At 37.7% G+C, this 18884-nt stretch overlaps 1 protein-coding gene across 1 annotated transcript; it reads left to right on the forward strand.

The window, feature by feature from the left end:
- The first annotated feature begins 1238 nt into the window (after positions 1-1238).
- On the forward strand, positions 1239-18657 carry CEP95 (centrosomal protein 95). Its single transcript, XM_009287731.2, has 21 exons — positions 1239-1476; positions 2413-2520; positions 3432-3545; positions 4807-4915; positions 5391-5500; positions 6267-6413; positions 7249-7469; positions 8479-8548; positions 9214-9260; positions 10451-10569; positions 10890-11019; positions 11202-11316; positions 12120-12298; positions 12552-12644; positions 13704-13854; positions 15043-15203; positions 15705-15779; positions 16284-16436; positions 17532-17678; positions 17774-17845; positions 17918-18657. Exons 1-21 carry the CDS (start codon positions 1239-1241, stop codon positions 18092-18094), a joined length of 2736 nt encoding a protein of 911 aa, XP_009286006.1. The 3' UTR covers positions 18095-18657.
- Positions 18658-18884: the final 227 nt, after the last annotated feature.

The following is an 18884-nucleotide window of genomic DNA, read 5'->3' on the forward strand; positions in this document are numbered from 1 at the left end:
GGTGGGGGAGGCAGGGGGGGGAGAGCTGCCTTTTCTCTCCCCTCTACCTTGTCATCCAGCAGCTGCTCGCATCGCTAGCACCGTCCATTTTATTCAGACGTGCTTTTCCTTAAAGCTGCCTGCTCCTTGTGTCGTGGCTTTTTAAGCTCTCTATGTCAACCTCCCTTTCCCCTCTTGTCTTTGCACACACACACCCCCCTCCGGCGACACTTATAATTTGATAAAGCTGGAAATGAACAGTAACTGAAGTTTTCTAAGAAATATCAGTCTGAAATGTAGGAGGTGCTACTCTAACCTTTCATGCACCTGAAATTATTAAAATGTTAGGGTAAAATTATTGCTGGAACTGAGTGAAGAGTAGAGTGATGGAAAAGTAATATTCCCTATGTACAGAAGAATAAAAACTGTACAAATTAGTTCTGTTGTAGTAATTGTATACTTCTTTTCCTTCCAAAGATGACTTACCCCTTCTCTAGTAATTTAAAGTCCTTGATAATACTTGTTAAAAATAACTGTTTTGTTTGCAAAAGCAACATGTAGGGGGGGAAAATCCAACCTTAAGAGATCACAGACTAAGAGAGATAAAGACTTTTGTTCTTCCAAGTTGATACTCGAATTGGGCGACAAGACTGTAGAGGATACATGTACTTCAAAGCACTTTGAATTCAGGACTCAAAGTTTTGGGAAAATCAGTCTGTTTATGCACACATCTCATTGTGCTCAACATAGCAGGAAGTTGGTGGGACCAGCTCCATATTCTTGTAATCCCTAAACAGCAAACTAGTAAAAGTAGTCCTTGAATTTAGCTTTCATGAAGAATACTTATATTAGCAGTGGTGTTGTTGCCTAAGAGCATTAGAGAAACTGAGTTTGTAAGAGAGAAGCTCATGTTTTTCAAAAAAGTATGTGTCATTTCTGATTCGTGATAAAAGACGTATCAAAGGTTATTTTGCTAGGTCCTTCAAGGCTTGGAATTCCTGGCTATGCAGCCAGACCAAAATTTGCTTTCCATTATGTGGAAGAAAAAAAGTAATCTGCCCAGCCTGCGGTACTTAGTACCCTTCAGCTCTCAAGGCCAGTTGTGCTATGACTGTGTACTTGAACAAGATAGTGGCGTGTATCATTCCTCACTCTCTGTCCATGTTTCCAGCTGAAGTAAACAGGGCACGGAGCAGAAAGCATACAAACATGTCCAATATTTTGGATGATTGGGATAGCATGACTGGGATCGACCGCGTATGGTGGAGTCAAAGACACTTAAACAGGTTCCATCTTTCACAGTAACTAACCATGTCTTTACTTCTGTGTCTTTCAGTTCTGACGCTAATATGTTTTACTTCTTAATAGATTGGGTTGATGTTGCCAACGATCTTTTAAGGAGCTGCAATGTAAACCAGCACATAAAGCATCTCTCAGAATGTGGTGCTGATGTGTTTGTTCGTCTTTATGAGTCAATCTTAGGAGAAAAAGTACCAGGTGGGAACGATAATTTCTAAACCTGCTTTTCGTTTTTTGTCTCTATATTTTGTAATGAACAAATTCGTTTGCAAAACTTACTACAGATGTAGGGTTTTTAAAGTATTTGTGTCCTTCCAAAGACAAACACATAAGATTGTCATTCTTTAAGAAGATTTAAGTAATATTGGCCAATTTTTTTTATTTTTCTATTGTAAATTAGGCCTTGAAAGCCATACATAGGCACAATACCTTTGAAGGGTGTGAATTGGCTCATTTCTCTTAAAGAAGTGTTAATACTGAAGCCTGTTCTCATAAAATGCTTGATTCTTACAGTCTGCTAAGAGCTAAGCTGTGATTTAACTCTGGTTTAACCTAACTCCATTTGACTTCAGTGACAACAATTAAGCTATACAACTATGTATTTGTTTGCTTTATGGTAAACTGTTGCTTTTGGGAAGTGTCGAGACTCCTACCTGCAGAAGATTTTAATAGCACTGAGGTAACTGGCAGCTATTGGAGGTAGAAGTCCTGTTAAATATAAGCCCTGAACTAAAAATAATGTTGCTCCCCATTAAGTAGAATACATTGCAGTCCAACTTCTCCAGTCTCTGACGGGAGAAGAAGAGACCTTGACACAAACTGCAATTCCAGTTTGACGATCTGAACTAGATGTGTGTGCTGGGAGTGAAGGAGGAAAAATACTTTAGTAGTCTCTATTCTTGAATTTAATACTTCAGCTGATAAAATCCTCACATCTTTCAGGGGGTGTTATAAGTTTGTGCTCAGTATTTATAAAAGATTTCATACGACCTTATGATACTTGGGCTTTTCACCAAGTACACAAGGTATTGAAAAAATACTAACTTGTAATGGAAAGTTGAAGTAGTTTAGTCAAAACATCTGCAACAAGCTATCCATTTAGATAGCCTAAAATCTGTTATCTATTTTAAACAGATTTCATAGCTACTCCTAGAAGCCAAGAGGATGATGCACATAATGTACAAGCAGTAATAGATTCCTTGGCATTGGACTACTTGCAGGTCAGCTTGTCGCACATCAGTGGTAAGTACTCATTTTAATGTAGACAAACACCAGTTGAATATCTGTGTGGTTTAATTTGAACATTTTATAAGAACCATATGTTATAAAGCATACTTTCATACTTACATGAAAGGTCTTTTTCCTGTAGTGAATGTCATCAAAACACTGAACCCTTGCCTTGGACATCAGGTTATAAATTTAAACAGCAAGCAGAGAATAAATAAGAGTTGTCTTTTGTGACACAGACCTGTAAGAAATGTTAATGTTAATAATCAATCATACTTCACTTGTCTGCTAAAGTGTTACCTGAAGTCTGTTACTGGCTCAGTATTTTTCTGTATACAGTTAAAGCTTGGAGATTGGGTTTTAAAATGAGCCTTGAATTTCAAACTTGTTACTGAATTTTAAAAAGTTGGTAAGTAAAGACTTGAACCATGTTGTGTCTGTCCTTTGTACACAGAATAGCTTTCATTGAGTATTCGTATGTATAGTCTTGTATAACATAGCCTGCAAAGGATGAAAACTGCTTGCTTGATATGAGGTATCTCCTTCTAATTTGGTACCTGTACAGTATGGCTGGTATTTGTAATCCTGCCTGCCAGTCCATAGACTTGGCTCATGCTGTAGCTAGTATGCATAAGAAAATATTAAATACCAACTACCCCTGAAAATATCCCTGATTTTTTTTTTTTTGTGGAAGCAGGTATAGCGTTAATAAACTTTCACTTATTAGAACTGAAAATATGCAACTTTAGGAAACTTGTAAGATACCTTAAGCTTACATACGTAGCCAGAAATGAGTGACCAGTTGTCTTCTGAGCTGACACCTTCAGAAGAATTTCCAAGCACTCTTCTCCAGAAAACTCCTGCTTTTGCAAATTTTTTTTCTCTGAAGTACTAATTATTAATACGTGGCAGTACCTTCTCTTAAGGTGAGAACATTGTGAAAGGAGAAAAGGAATCTATCAGAAACCTCCTCGAAATATTTGATGGTTTGTTAGAGTATCTTACAGAAGAAGTCAGTGAATCTTCTTCTCAGAATGGAGGTGAGTAGACAGATGTCCTAGATTAAGGTTTTATGTTCAGCCACTACTACATTATGGACAGCTTACTTTTCCTGTTTGTCTGCTATCAAGTTAGCTTGCTGAGGGCTTAGCTTCTCATGACCATAGTTCTTGGTGTTCATGAATACAGCTCCCATAATAGGTAAAAACTGTTTCTTTGCTGTTCTCCGTATGAGTAGCTATAGGGAATGATATCCATTGGAAGATGTAAGCTTTGTGAAACCTTGTTTTGGGATACCCAAGGTGTTTCCAATGTAGCAAAGATTTATTTGGTGGTTTTGCCTTATTTATAACCTTGACAATGCGGAAGAGAAAGACTGAAACTGACCATGGGGGGAGGAAACTTCAGTGGCCAGACTGAGTATTTATATTCCTTACTTTCATAAACAGTAATGATAAAATAGAGAATTTATTTTCCCCAGAACTTGTTAAAAGGCAAGAATTGGAGAACATAATCTTTCTGCTTCATACTTGTGGCAGAAACCTACTCCAGACAATTCATCCTCTGTTAGCATGTTGCTTTTCAACTTGTAAGTCAAATGATTTATGGTTAGGATTCAGGGAGGGAAATGTTGACTTTAATTGGAACAATGAGCAAATGTCCCTTTTACTTACTAGGAGACAAACAGGGGGTTGACTTAAGCTTTCCTGTGAAGTGAGTCTTGGGAGCAGATCCATAGCAGGGGCTGTTTTGAGGAAAATGCTAAACAGGGAAGAGTAGCTACTCAGCCCTTCAGAGGCATCATCATTACTGCAGACTGAGTACTGGTCTTCCTATCTTAAAGCTGATAAGAACTGTCATTACTGGCTGTTGCACCCTGTGGGTAAAGGGGAGAGCACTTGGTGGCTGAGACAGTTGCCTCCTGTCCTGTTTCACTGTGAATGGCAAAAAAAGGGCAGTAGCAATTTTCAGTGCCTGTACTTCTGCTTTTCCCTTCTCTCAGACTGCCAGTGCTGCTACCCAATAGGTGTGAGTGGCTCCAATTTTCTAGTTATAAGTGCAGGATTTAATTCTTTTGAGGAAGAAGAAAGGGGTTATTTATAATTGAAACAATAGGGTATATGATAGTTGTATTGCTTTTCAAAACTTTTCTTACATAGAAGTTACATGTCATCATTTTAGATACTGTCATTATAATGTTTTATTACACTTAAACTGTTTTGGTGATATTGGCAATAATACCTGTTAGTTAATGGGTAGAAGTAGTTTTCCTGAAAATAATTGCCTCTTCTTTATTAACAGATGACGCAAATGTGCTGTCCAATAATGAAATTCAAATTGCCTCTCAAGAGCAGTTGGAAAGCAATGCTGGTCAACTTACGCAACCTTCAATATTCTCATCAGTTGAAGGGTAAGAACATTTGCATTGACATAGTGATTGACTATATTTTTGTGTATCTGTAGAGAAACTAGTAGGTTTTTAATAGTATGCAAGTAGGAAACATACTGTTTACATATGTCAAACTGAATGTGAGGTAACTTTCTCCTTTAGTTGGGCAGCAAGAGGGCTAAAGTTAGATCCAGAACTTTTTTGCTCTTGAAGAGTGATGGTGGCATTTTGTTTCCCTTAAGTTTACTTTACATGTGGAACGAAACAAGTTGAAAACTTTGTTTCAGTTTTAAATGATTGTATTTTAGTTAAACTGCATTCGATTTGTCTTTGTGACTTCTACATTGGTTTGTTTTGTAGAAGCTGGTCTCTTATGTCATACACTGTAATAGCAGCTACCTGAAGTGGGGTTGCCACTCTTCTGCAGCTCCATCTTGTGGACTGAAGGGGCAAAGACTTCTAGAGTAAATATTTTATGGCTTTATGTTCTTCTTAGGTCCCAGTCAGAATTTTTTGTTCCATCTTGTGATGTAGATGGATCAGAATCTACCAGTGAATTAATTAGACTTGGAGATACTGCTCATTCATTTTCCAAGAGAGAGGAAGGTGAGTTTGGGTGAAAAAAATCTTTAAAACTACTCTGTAGTAACATTTCTAGGCTTTTTTTGTTGTTTCTTTTTTTTAAAGTTACTTCTTTCAGACAAATACTTTGTTTTAAACTCTTATTTTACAACCCCCTGTCCCCCCCCCAAAAAAACCCAACCCAAAATAAGCAAACGTACCTGTAGTTGATCTTGCTGAAGTTAAAATGTAGATTTCTTAAAGTATTTCAGACACTTTTTCATGACTCCTGAGCTACATTATTTGAATAAAGGTTTGTTGTTTGACTTCTAATTCAGTTCTCCCTACAAAGGCATTTTATTTTGTTCAATAGAATAAGAGATTTCTGAAGCCTTTAATTTATTTCATTTATTGCAGTGTAAAATGTATTATTTAAGGTTGTAAAAAGACTAGTAAGTCCATTCTTAAAGAAGACGTGTTAAGTGGCACAGACCCCTAAAAACATCATGGGTGGCGCTGGAACAAATAATGTGCAGACTACTTAAGTGGAGTCCGTTCCTATTTCCTATTTTCCTATAAGAATATTCCTATTCTTATTGGTGATTAAGCTCTCCAAGTAGAGGCATAAAGAAATATTATGAATTACGATTGCTTTTTATTGAATAGAATTACAAGTAGGAATTTAACAGACCTATTTTGTTCATAGTATGGATTGCTAACACCAAGTTATTAACATACCAAACATGAAAATTGTCCATCTAAACAGTTTATAGCAAGATGCTTTATAGTTCTTAATTTGATCTTTTTCAAGCACCACTTCTAGAATTCCAGTTGCCTGAATTGTTACCAGCAGAAATGGACAAGGGGGCGGAAGAGTCTAAAAACTCAGGGGCTATTGCAACATTACCTAGACAGTTCTCTGAAATTGAAAGGGCCATTGTAAAGGAAAAGGAAGATGGTGAGTATTCATTCTCCTGATATCTAATCTATCTGATTTTGACTAAGGGGTGTAGAGGACAACCTTAGTCATGGATGGAAACACTTTAGCTATATTTTGAAATAAATAAATAAATCTTTTTCATAAATTTTATATTTTAGTGTCCCAGAATATGCAAACTCCATTATCTGGGGTATTTCTGCTTAGCTAGGATTCAGCTTCAGCTAGGTTTTTTTCCTTTTGTGGTTCAATAAGCAAAATACTAAAAGTAAAAAGTCCCCGTGGAAGATCCTAGCATCCAAAATCATGTTCTCAAGGGGGCTTTCATGCTGTTCTTAAGGACAGTTATGGGTAGATTGTGTATTAGGTTAATCATTCTGACAGGTGGCAGCCATTTTCTCCAGTTGTCCCTGGCCTCTGCTGACTATGGCTCTGTCATTGCTTAGAATTCCTCCACATGAGCACGCATTCCCCAGCATGTATCTAAAATGACTGTGGGGAAAATAACAGCAAATCAAAAGCTATTTACTGTGTATGCACATAGCTACAGCCATGCAGTATGAGAGCAGTATATTCATATACATACATACATATATACAGTCATGAAAAACTTGGTGCTCTTGGAAAAGTAGTGAGACAGGGAGGGGCTGCAGTATCTATCTCTGTAAACAGAATAAAAGTAACATCGTAAGGCATAAAAATGTTACAGTACTGTTCTATGCAATCCAACAAAGATGGTAGCTAATATTAGATATTTAGATACTTCCATCTAATATGTATGGAGAATATACAAAATTAACATCCTGCTTTCACAGATAACACTTAAATGTCAAGTTCTTCATATTTGTCTCTTAAGGATCAATGGAGTCTGTTCATACTACTGAACCTCAAAAAGAGAGTTTGAGTGCCAGCGCTACAAAACTTGGGGAGCCTATACAGCAAGCTATTCCTTTGCTACCACCATTTCAGGCTTCGGAAGCCAGACCTCATTATCCTGGATGGAGAGATTATCAGAGCTCAGCCAGCCAGTCAGCAACTTTGGCTAACAGTCAAAGAGTGAAAATGCCTACTGTAAAAGTAAAAACCTATCCTTCGATTTTTTTTTTTTTTTTTTAGTAATCAGTACTGCTTTCATTTTAAAACCTTCTAGTATACTTGCAGAATGGGAGTAGTTGGTCTCTGAAGAACACTTCTGAATGTGTCAGATATTATCTTCAGTTCAAAGAATTTTGGATTGTGGATTCGTTCTTCACTGAGTGTCCAGAGAGGAAGTTAATTTGAGGGGTGTGTTTATTTTATACACATATACATACACATCTCCATAATCAATGTAACTGCACAGTTTACAGTATAGTAAACAAAATAATTATAGCGTATTTTAATTTTTTTATATATATATATAAATCAGCTGTCAAGTTCTTCATATTTGTCTCTTAAGGATCAGTGAAGTCTGTTCATACTACTGAACCTCAAAAAGAGAGTTTGAGTGCCAGCGCTACAAAACTTGGGGAGCCTATACAGCAAGCTATTCCTTTGCTACCACCATTTCAGGCTTCGGAAGCCAGACCTCATTATCCTGGATGGAGAGATTATCAGAGCTCAGCCAGCCAGTCAGCAACTTTGGCTAACAGTCAAAGAGTGAAAATGCCTACTGTAAAAGTAAAAACCTATCCTTCGATTTTTTTTTTTTTTTTTTAGTAATCAGTACTGCTTTCATTTTAAAACCTTCTAGTATACTTGCAGAATGGGAGTAGTTGGTCTCTGAAGAACACTTCTGAATGTGTCAGATATTATCTTCAGTTCAAAGAATTTTGGATTGTGGATTCGTTCTTCACTGAGTGTCCAGAGAGGAAGTTAATTTGAGGGGTGTGTTTATTTTATACACATATACATACACATCTCCATAATCAATGTAACTGCACAGTTTACAGTATAGTAAACAAAATAATTATAGCGTATTTTTATTTTTTTTATACATATATATATAAATCAGCATTTATTTTCATATGCAGACAAACCTAATGTATGACCTTCATGTCACCACTCTCCTGTGAATTTACAGAAAACATGTTGCTTTTTATTTCAGCTTGAAAAGTCACTTACACAAAAATCTGAAGATGTTTCTGGTAGTCTCCCTCTATCAAGGAAAATCCCTGGTGAGAGAGAATTTTGCTTCCTATAGGGTAACTCTTAAGTGTCAAATGTTGCATTTATTTTTATTGGCACTACAAGAAACATGGGTTTTGAAACTACTAGTGCATTTTTCTTAATTCAGCCACAAGTTCATATTTCTATCTCTATTTTATAGAGAAATAAAAATAGGTTACTTTTAAGCTTTTTACTGTGCTGGAGAAAAATAATCTGTGTCCCCAGTTCAACTCCTTTCTTAGTTAATCCAGTTAAGATGTGCCTGTACTACAGAAATCTCTTCTAGCAGGTAACTCCCATGGCTGAACTTACTCTGAGCGGAGAAGGATGGACCAAACAAGCCAGTTTCGACTCTAGGAAAAAGCCATTAACTGCTATTGTAGAAAAGGTTTAGAAGCTGATTTTCAGTACTTACTTTCTCTGTTGCCTGGGAAACACTACTTACCTTTCTAGTTTCCATAGCATTCCCATGACACTGAACATTCAAAACTTGAGAAATTGCCAAAATGAATGTCACAACTGTGTAACCACAGTTGCTTTGTCATTCTGTTCTCTTTGAATAATTTGGTTCCAAAGGCCACGGATCACATCTTTTTTTACTTATTCCCCACATTAGTAGGTGCAGTGCAGTCTATACCATCAACTAACACTTATCTGTCATCTGCTTCTGCAGTGGGAGACAAGGTGGTATCAAATGATGCTGAGGACAATGTGGCAAAGGTAGATCTTGCATCTTTACCTTATTTGTGGAAGTTCAGTCAATATTTTTGGATTTCTGCTTAATTCTCCTGTTATCTTGTGGCACTTCTGGGCTTTCTTCAAACCTGCTTTTGGCTTGCTTTCTTCAATATACAATCAGTGATGCAATGTTGTTAGACTATGACTATGTATAGTTTATAAGTCATGTCAGTTCTTTCTGGAGGTGTTTGCTCCAAGAAGTATAAGTGCCAGTACCTATAGAGTTCTAATTTATCACAACCAACCAGTTACCAGTTATCTTGGTTTTAATCAAAGATGTATAAAATACAAGAGTACAGTCATGTCCTTTCTCTGAAGTGTACCAGTATTCTAAATTAGTAAGAATTTTGGTTTTCTGGGGTTGTTCAGACTCCAATAAAATTCAGATTTTGCTCCCTTCCTAAAGATGACTGAATTACCTGGCTATATTCTTTCATTTTATTTCCTTGCATTGTCCTTTTCTTTTGAAAAACTGAATAATGCAAAACCCACAAATCGATCAGCAGGTGCCATTCTGTGCTTGTAGAAACATGTCTGTATAGGAAGTTCCTTGCTCTGGAAAACACTTTTCTTGCCTTCTGCAACCACAAGAGGTACTCACAGACTTCATTTGTTCCAATAGTTTCAACAGCCTTTGCTTCTACATTGTCTGTTTAAAACATTGTCTCTGTTTAAAACTCACTTTTCATTGGTGTATTTGCGAGTATATGCATGCCAGCCCCGAATTACTCCAGTTTGAACAGATAACTTACCAGGCAGTACTAAACCAGTGTAACTAAATGGCGTAAGGACCTAAGTGTTTTCTTTTAGTTTGCTGTGAATTGCAGCTTAGTCTATAGTCAGTGAGGTTCAGCTTACTTGCATTACTTGGCATTAGTCCCAGGCTAATGAGGTAGTATGTAGGGATACTCATATAACTTAACCTACAACTTGTTCTTCCGATTCAGTGGTTTAGCTGTAGATGATTCTTGAACTGATACATATTTTTGCTGGTCTGTTTCTTTAAACATCTAATTCTCTAAAGCACACTATCTTCAGTCAGGGACAGGGACATTGAGATGGTTCTCCTATAAAAGCTGTTGTAGGAGTTCTCTACTCACACGATCTATGGTATTTCTGAGCTTTATTGTGAAGATCTTAATAAAAAAATTTACTCTTACTCATTTTCCTAGGTTCCCTGGGTATATGGGACTTCATCTGCTTCCTCTTTACATCAAAAACTCTCTCTGCATGCTGAAAAAGTAATACAAACTCCAAGACCTGAATCTAGATATCTGCCTAGAAAGAAAAGGCAAGTTCAGGTTTTTGGTACTGAGCCAAGCTAGCACTTTCATATACATGGCCCCCCAGCCCCACCCCCCTCTTTAAAATAAGATCTCTTCCTCCTTGGCTGCACGATAATGAAGGATTAATTTTAACAGAAAGATTCCCTGTTTCTCCTGACATATATGCATTTTCTTAAATATAGTTACAGGCTCTTTACACATTCAGCTTCTACTTAATCCTATAAAAATGTGCTCACGCAAAAAGTGAACTGGAATTGCACAAGGTAATGCTTATCTTCAAGTTTTTAGAACAGAAATGAAATATGTCTGTTTTCTGTTTTAGCAGATACGAAAATTCTACCACAGATTCACTTGAAGAGTCTCTTTCCCACAGAACAACAAAGGAAAAGCTGTCTGAGCAAGAGCTTCATAAAGTGTCAGAAAAACTCTCTCGCAGGTTAAATGAACTAGATTTAGTAAGTGCAATCTATTCTTTGTTGTCTCTGAGCTAGCTAGCCATAGTAATGATAGTAGAGAGAACCCGAATATAAACTTAATATTGACAAAAAGGAAATCTGCAACTAACATCTGTCTTTAGACAGTTCTAAATTTTGAATGAACTACTGAACCTGACCCCCCAAAAAAATTTATCCAATAGATGTTAAAGAGAACTTTGGGTGGGCAGACCAGAGAAGAAGAGTTGACAGATGAGGACAACCTGTCTCAGCACAGTGACAGTGTCATGGATTATCGCCGAAGGAAAGCTGAACGAGGTAACAATTCTTATGCCACTTAGGTATTAGGATGGAAAGGAATATAAAAAAAATCCTTCTCCTGTAAAGCTGATACACTGAACTACTCATAGTTACTAAGTTTTATATTGTTAGTTCACTTATATTTTGTCTTAGATCCAAACCTGAGCAACAGTAACAATTACAATTCAGTTCCCATTTAACACATAGCTAGCTATGGTAAAACGTTACTAAAAATACAAGGCAAACGCAGCTGCAGTAAAAAACATACAGAAAAGTGGGGGGAGAGACAGAATACAAGCTCATTGATAGGACTGTGATTCTAAAATGAGGGCCTATGCACAATACACTTCACTGCAGGTTCTTCTGTGCCGAACACAGCATGTACATCTAGGTATCTTATATTGCGCAGTGTGTGTGTTGGTGGTGATATGATTAAATAACCACCCTATATGTACACCAGGCTATAAAACTATCATATAGCTTGATCTAATCCACATGCACAACATTATATTGCAAGATGGAGTGACCCTGGCATATAGACAGTCTCTCACCTTGAGCTACCTTCAGTTGTCGTTGCTGCTTTTTCCTTTCCCAGCTTTAATATCTCCTGGCACCTTTGCTATTATATAGACCCCAAAATTTGTGATTTGGGGTAGGGATAATTCTAAAGGCAAAGGCTTTAGATTTTTATGACTTAATTTGTGCTAAACTTTTTGACTCTTATGCTGTATGGGGTTTGGGGGGCTTTTTTTCCTTATGTTTGGCTGGAGGTTTTTTTTGTGTTTCAAGTTAGATACTCAATGAATCACCTTTTCTTACAGACACATCACATCTAAGGTACCCAAGCAGGCCACGATCCCTTTCTCCGTCTTCACCCTCATCTCAGCGTCAACTCTTTTCTGAGTTGGAAGATAAACTTTGCAGTAATGGAACAGGCCATATAAGGAAAATACGCAACCAGTTGCAAGAAGAAAGGGATGAAAGAACAAAAAAAGCAAAGGTAATTTCTATCGGTCATTCTTACCAACAGTTATACTAAAAGCATGAAAACTGAATGCTCTTACTTAATGGGGGCATTCTGGCCTACTTTAGTAATTTTGTACTGTTGTATCTTAACTTAAAGACTTAAATTTTGCAAAAAAGAGAGTTTAAAGTGGAAAAAGCTACTTTGACCCATACACCAAATGAGTTAATGAGGTGGTCATATGGACTCATTATTTTCTCTGAAAAGTCCTCTTATTTTTATTTTCTAGATGGTTGCTAAAGCTTATAAAGATGAACTAAGAATTTATGAAGCTAGGGAGAGACTTAGACTTTCCAAGCTTAGAGAAGTCATCAAGGAAATGGTATGTGATGCAGTACGGTGATTGTTGGTTGTGTTTTGGTTTTTGTTTTTAATTTGTCTAGATGATCTGTCCAGATGCTGGATATGTCTTTTGAGTACAAAACCTTGACTTCCAGTGTCATAGTTACAACACTGTATACTACTAAAGTAGTAAACAGAAGGACAGCTTTTCCTGAGATAGGTAGAACCAAGGGACAAGTAGTTTTAGAAAGTTTCAGCACTTCCGTGTATTAAGAATAATACCTGTTCTTATGGGTAACTTAACAATCATGCTTTTCACATGAAGTGGTAACTTCAAGACACTCAGATTTAAAGAATTAAAGCTAAGCGAGCAAGTAGATAGCTTCCATAGGCTGGCCTTCTCCACACACACACACACACACACACACCCCCAACAGCCGGGTTAATAAGGTTTGAGCCCCTGTACGCAATCTGCTTAATATTGTCATAGTCTCTTTTAACTACTCTAAAAGTTGGGTTTGTGCAAGGATGATTCTCTAATGTTATGAATATGGCAAAGGGGGAGGCTGGCCTTCTCCACACACACACACACATCCCCAACAGCCGGGTTAATAAGGTTTGAGCCCCTGTACGCAATCTGCTTAATATTGTCATAGTCTCTTTTAACTACTCTAAAAGTTGGGTTTGTGCAAGGATGATTCTCTAATGTTATGAATATGGCAAAGGGGGTTTTTGCTACTTTCTTAGATACTACTGAAACAGCAAAGAACCTAAGCTGAAAAGCTCTGTCATATCAATGTCATAACAATGTAGGCTGCACGGGCCCTTTTCGCTGCCTTCGCAGAAGCAGCCCATAGGCTGCTGCAGTAGTGTTAAGTGCTGCAACAGGGCTGAGGTTATGCAATAGGGAGATTTAACCTTTATTTGAACCCTGACCTGCATTTGGTAAATTCTGGCTTTCTGGAGAATCCAGTTCAATATGTCCAAATTCTCATTCTAAAGTTTCAAAGACATTTAAGTTCTGATATCCAAACTATGTGATCTATCAGTCTTTCCCTTCTCATACCTGTTCTCCATCTGTTTTACATCTGCTCCTAAGGAACAAGAATACAAAGAAAACATCTTTAAAGAACCTCCAAAAATGCCTCAGCCAGTGAAAGTTTATTCTAGAAAAACCACACCTCGGAATCCCAAATACAGCCAGTGGATTCCAAAACGAGGGACTGTGAAGCCAAAGAAAGCAGCTCCAAGTAAGAACTGCAAAACTATACTTGGTGGAAAACTGGCATCTTTTGAAAGCATGTGTTGAACTCCAAGAATAAAGGCATCGTTCCAACATATACCAGTCAGCTGTAGCATTTTCCCCTTCTTATGACCTCTATATGTCTGGATTTTTGTTAGGGAAGATAATGCTTTAAGTAAATGTAAACCACCAATGCACAATCACAACTCTGACCCATTTGCTACCGCCTTAAAATCCCTTGGATTATTTTCAAGGCTTGTTTCCATTACTGCTACTCCTATGCTTGCTCCACTATAGTCTGAGCTCAGTCTTTTTTTTTTTTTTTTCCCCCTTTTCTTTTTTCTGAGCATGTATCAGATTTAAAATTGGGCTGTTAGCTTGAGTGGGCTGGTGCTGAGCCATGTCCAGGTAATAGAGCAGAATTTGTCAATTGCTGTCATCCTCCTTTCAAGACCCTGCCATGGTGGTGGTAACATTACCACTGGTTTTGCTGAGCAAGTGGTGCTCCAAGAACAGCCAGCATGCAAATCACAGGCTCAGTTTTGGTAAACAGCATTGTGCATGCTTATGTATGAGATCATGGTATAATCCCCTACGTATCTGAATGTTGCTCAGGTACACTGCCTTTTTTTTTTTTCCCCCAGTGTTTAAAGGGCATATACTTGGTTAATACCCATTTGTTTCATCTCACCATCATCTTTTCCTGCCGGAAAGATCAAAGATGTAATGGGAATGAGCTGGTTGCAAACCAGTTTATTTTCCACCTGTTTACTTGACCTGGATCTGTCACTACTACTGCTGTATTAGCATTATTTTAAGTCGCTGCAGCCAGTGAGAGAGAGAGACGGATAAAGAAATTAGTGATGGTCAGAACCATTTGAAGAAGGAAGGGGACACCTGTCTTAATTGGATGTGGTGGTGGGAGGGAAATAATGCCTGAGCTATAAAAGCAATTTTTCAGCAGGAAAAAAAAAATCAAAACAACAAAAACTTGGGATTACTTTCTCCGCTGCTGTACTGACAGAGTGATGTTATGTCCTGCTGGGTTTAGCTTGACATCATAACAACAGTATGGTAGCTGTATATAGTGTTAAATCTAAAATATTTCATAACCTAGGCTGACACTGTCTGGAAGAATTTACCACCAAATGTATTCTCCAGAAATTTATTGCTTACATCTGTCTTTACCTTGTAGTGAACGTAAGAGATGATGACCTCCTATTTCAGCTACTGGAAGAGTTTCCCCACCTGCATATTTCTCACCATACTATGAATAAGATGTGGCAGCAGCAGCTTGCACATACTGAACAACTTAAGGCAGCTTCTGGCAGAACTAGACCAAAACTCCTAAATGAAGTGAGCATTCTTGTTCTTGCCTTCTAAGTATCAGCAAGGATAGTACGTCTGACAGAACAGTTAGCAGTCATCAGTTTGTATTGCATAATAAAATCATCCTGACTCTTTGTATGCAGCATAGATAGGGTACATGCACATCCAAAGCACAATATGAAAGGATGTATATCTGAGCTCGGTTAGTTAAATAGGGATGTACGTATCTAGACACGTGGGTTCAACTTCATCAGCCATTTGAATATAATGTTCATTTTTTTATACTAGTTTATCTAGTACTGCCTAGGATTGCTATTGCTTTTTTAAAAGCATTTTGTAGTTTCAAGTGCTAGTTCTAAACAGTCTTTTAGATTAAAAGTTATGAGTTACAAAAGTTGATTAACTTATGCATGGTAATTCTCAACGTAAAACAACAAAACATAGCAGAGGAGCAATGTTTAAAACTCCTACACACAACTGCCTGTCCTGCAGAATGATGTAAGTAATTAGATTTTTTTAAACCTCCAGGTTCAACAAGCCCTGAAGAAGCATGAGCTTCTTGTTGCAATTATTAAAAAAGATCAAGACCATAACAAGAGACTGGTGGGTTCTTTGAAGGATATTTGTTACATAATACAAAGATTTCATGTTGAGCTAGCTAGAATGCATATTCCCTGGTCCATGAAAGTGGCTTTTTATCTTACAAAAATTTTATGCCTTTTGAGTAGCTGTGGTCTCTATGTAATCTGCTTGCTGTGTGGCTACTGAGGTCGTGGGAATGGAATATTATTATTACACTGCACTGTTGCTTTAAAAGTGCAAACAAATTCTAAGAATGTGCAAGGAGAAGAAACTTCAGGCTCCTGGTGTTGCTGGTAAAAACACCAGCTACCGTGGCAATGCTGACTCCTTAATTATATAGTGTTCTTGATGGCGCCGCTTTGCTCAATCAGTGGAAGCTTTAAACCATAAATGCAGTGTAAAATTGGGGTAGGGAGAAGGTCCTTAGTAAAGGACCCTATTTATTTAGCAATGATTAACAAAGCTTTGCCTGCAGCAATATCTATTGGAAGCTTGGTGGTCTTACAGCTACTGTTCTCCATTTAGCAAGAATTTAAGCAACGTATCTGCCGACAGAAGTGGGCTCAGAATAAAGTGAGAGAGAAACGCCAGCAAATTGCTCGAGCCAGGAAATATTATGAAGATTACCGGGTTCAGTTGCGTGCCAAGATGATGCGGGCTAGGACACGGGAAGAAAGGGTAAGTACAAGATGTCTTGCTCTGCAAGCGTGGAATTCTTTTTTGTTTGGACCCCAGTGCTGAGGACCCATAGTCCGGTAATGGGGCAAGTAGACAGAGAGCAAATTAAGTGAACAGAGCATAGGAGCCAGGATTAAATGGTTGGTCAGTCAAGGCCATAGATGAAAAGGTTCCTTCTTTGGAAACACTGATACAGTTCAGGGCAAACCACTGTAAAACAAGAAAGGATGCTTTATGGGGTTAAGAGAAAGAGAGAAAGAGTGAAGTATCAGTATGGAAAAACAGGGCTGGTAATATGAGAAATTGGGGAAATGAGTTTTCAGAAACAGTAGGATTAAGAAGTTGTTCCTATAGTTACTATCCAAAGAAAACAATCTAAATCTGCAGTTAAGCAAACTGATCAAAAAGACAGCTTTTTTATTCGGTTATGTTTGTTGAACAAAGTGGACTTTTTGACAGATATGATCTCTAATTAGGGCTGGACATCGGAGCTAAGGAAAGCACGTAGAGTTACTACACTTTGCAAGAGTAGATACACAGTTCTCACCTTTTAAAATGAAAGACTAGCAGTTTAGCGCATAATCCACTATTAGCGATCTGAGAACTGTTTGCCTCGAGCTGCACAGCACTGTAGCTGGTAAGTGTTCTTTTGTATGAATGGAAAGCCTGAGTACAGGCTGGATTTCCTGCTATCGCAAATCTGGATGAAGGTCCTGAAGTTAGACAACAGAATGTAGGGTGGGCTGTAGATCACAGTGCATGTTCAAAGACTGGCTTGCATTGTTGGGTTGTCTGAAGCGATTTTAAAAATGCAATGTGCATTTGCTGTTCTAGCCCCTTTCTTAGTCATGTGACTAAACTGACATGAAAAACTTATTTTATATATCAGAATTTCAGCTAAATGAGTAATACAAATACAGCTCAGCTGTATCTGTACCACCATGACTGGATACATAACTGTGTGCTTTTTCATGGGCAATGACCTATCTTCATGTGATCACCCTGCCATCAGGAGATAAAGCAGCTGAAAAATGTAAACGTATACTTAAAAGTTTCTGGGAAAGTTTTAGGTTTGCTTTTTTTAATTGCCGACAGATATTTAAAAACTTATTTGAAGAAGGCTTAGAAATTCAGAAGCAAAGACTGAAGGACCTGAGAGCATATGCTCGAGAGAAGCGTGCTGAACAAAGGAGAGAGCATCAAAATGAGTTGGAGTCTATGGAGAACTATTACAAAGATCAGGTAAAGCTTAATCTGTGAAGACAGTTAATATTTTTTTTACACTAGAAGTCTTTCCTTTCTTTAATTGGTTCAACTCAAACACGTGTTATGCTTAGTTTTCCATGCTAGCAGAAGCTTTATCTCAAGAACACCAAGAAATCCAAACCAGAGAAAAAGCACAAGCACAAGTAAGTATTTTTAATTTTGTGTAAGTGTCTTTTCTTTTTACGTGTTGTGGCTAACGTCTGTGTTTTCTTTAGATGCTACAGAAGACAAAAAGAGAATTGAGATCAAGGATGGAAAAGGAAATACAGCAACTGCAAGCAGCAATAATGCAAAGTGATGATGACACCTTTTTTCAAGAACTAGAAGCAGACAGACTGAAATCTAGACTTCAGATGGCTTCTTTTCAGTATAGCAAAAGCCGTTTCTTGTAAGACTTACGGTAAATATCACTGCAGTTCGCTGGCTAACATGATGAGAATCCTGCTGTAACAGGAAGATGGTGTGTGGCTGTTTTTCTCTAAAATATCGGGTCTGTCATTTTGACCCATCAGAGGTGTAGCTGCTGGTATCTGGGATCTCTACAGCACTTTTATGATCACCAATAAAGTTTTTAAACTACTTTCTACCTTCTTGGCAAGACTGAGATAACGTTGAGCTCCACACAAAGGACATGGGATGAAGTCAGTGTGCTTTAGTGAAGTTATCTTAGTAAAACAGTTGAATGCTAAGCCTCGTCTACACCTGTGCTGGTTCTTATTGCTGGAGTTGAAAAGCCACACTACTACCATTAGCCAGAAATTACTGGAGTGGAAAGCTCACAAAGAAAAGTAGATCTTTAAAAGAACATCAGTGGTTCAAGTTTCCTTTGGAAGGACAAGTTAGAGAGTACCTGCAATAAACCTGACATAAAAATCAGTAATTTTAATATATTAAGCAAGGGAGGGCTACTTATTCTACACAATACTATGTTGCTGGCTTGTTAATGGCAAAGCATATAGAGTACTACTTCCTATGCTACAACTGTATTGGAAGAAGTAGTTTGAAATAGAAAACAATGAAAATTATTCTAAAGCAGTAAAATACAAGCTTCTGCAAGAACTGAAACCTGGGAAGGACCTGTGGACAGCATTCCTAATTATTTTCAGCAGGGGTATACGGATAGGTGTATGCTCTGTAGGTGTTTCTGCAGGTATTGCAATTGTTGGATTTCACACAGGGTTT

Source organism: Aptenodytes forsteri, unplaced genomic scaffold (genome assembly GCF_000699145.1).
Source record: "Aptenodytes forsteri isolate BGI_AS27 unplaced genomic scaffold, ASM69914v1 Scaffold153, whole genome shotgun sequence".
Taxonomy (NCBI): Eukaryota; Metazoa; Chordata; class Aves; order Sphenisciformes; family Spheniscidae; genus Aptenodytes; species Aptenodytes forsteri.

Excerpts from the sequence above, each read along its gene's own strand:
- CEP95 (XM_009287731.2), top strand. The coding sequence starts at position 1,239 with ATGGTGGAGTCAAAGACACTTAAACAGGTTCCATCTTTCACAGTAACT. Across the intron at positions 1,477-2,412 it reads CTTAGGAGAAAAAGTACCAG|ATTTCATAGCTACTCCTAGA; the intron begins GTGGGAACGATA and ends TATTTTAAACAG. Across the intron at positions 17,846-17,917 it reads GAGAAAAAGCACAAGCACAA|ATGCTACAGAAGACAAAAAG; the intron begins GTAAGTATTTTT and ends TGTTTTCTTTAG.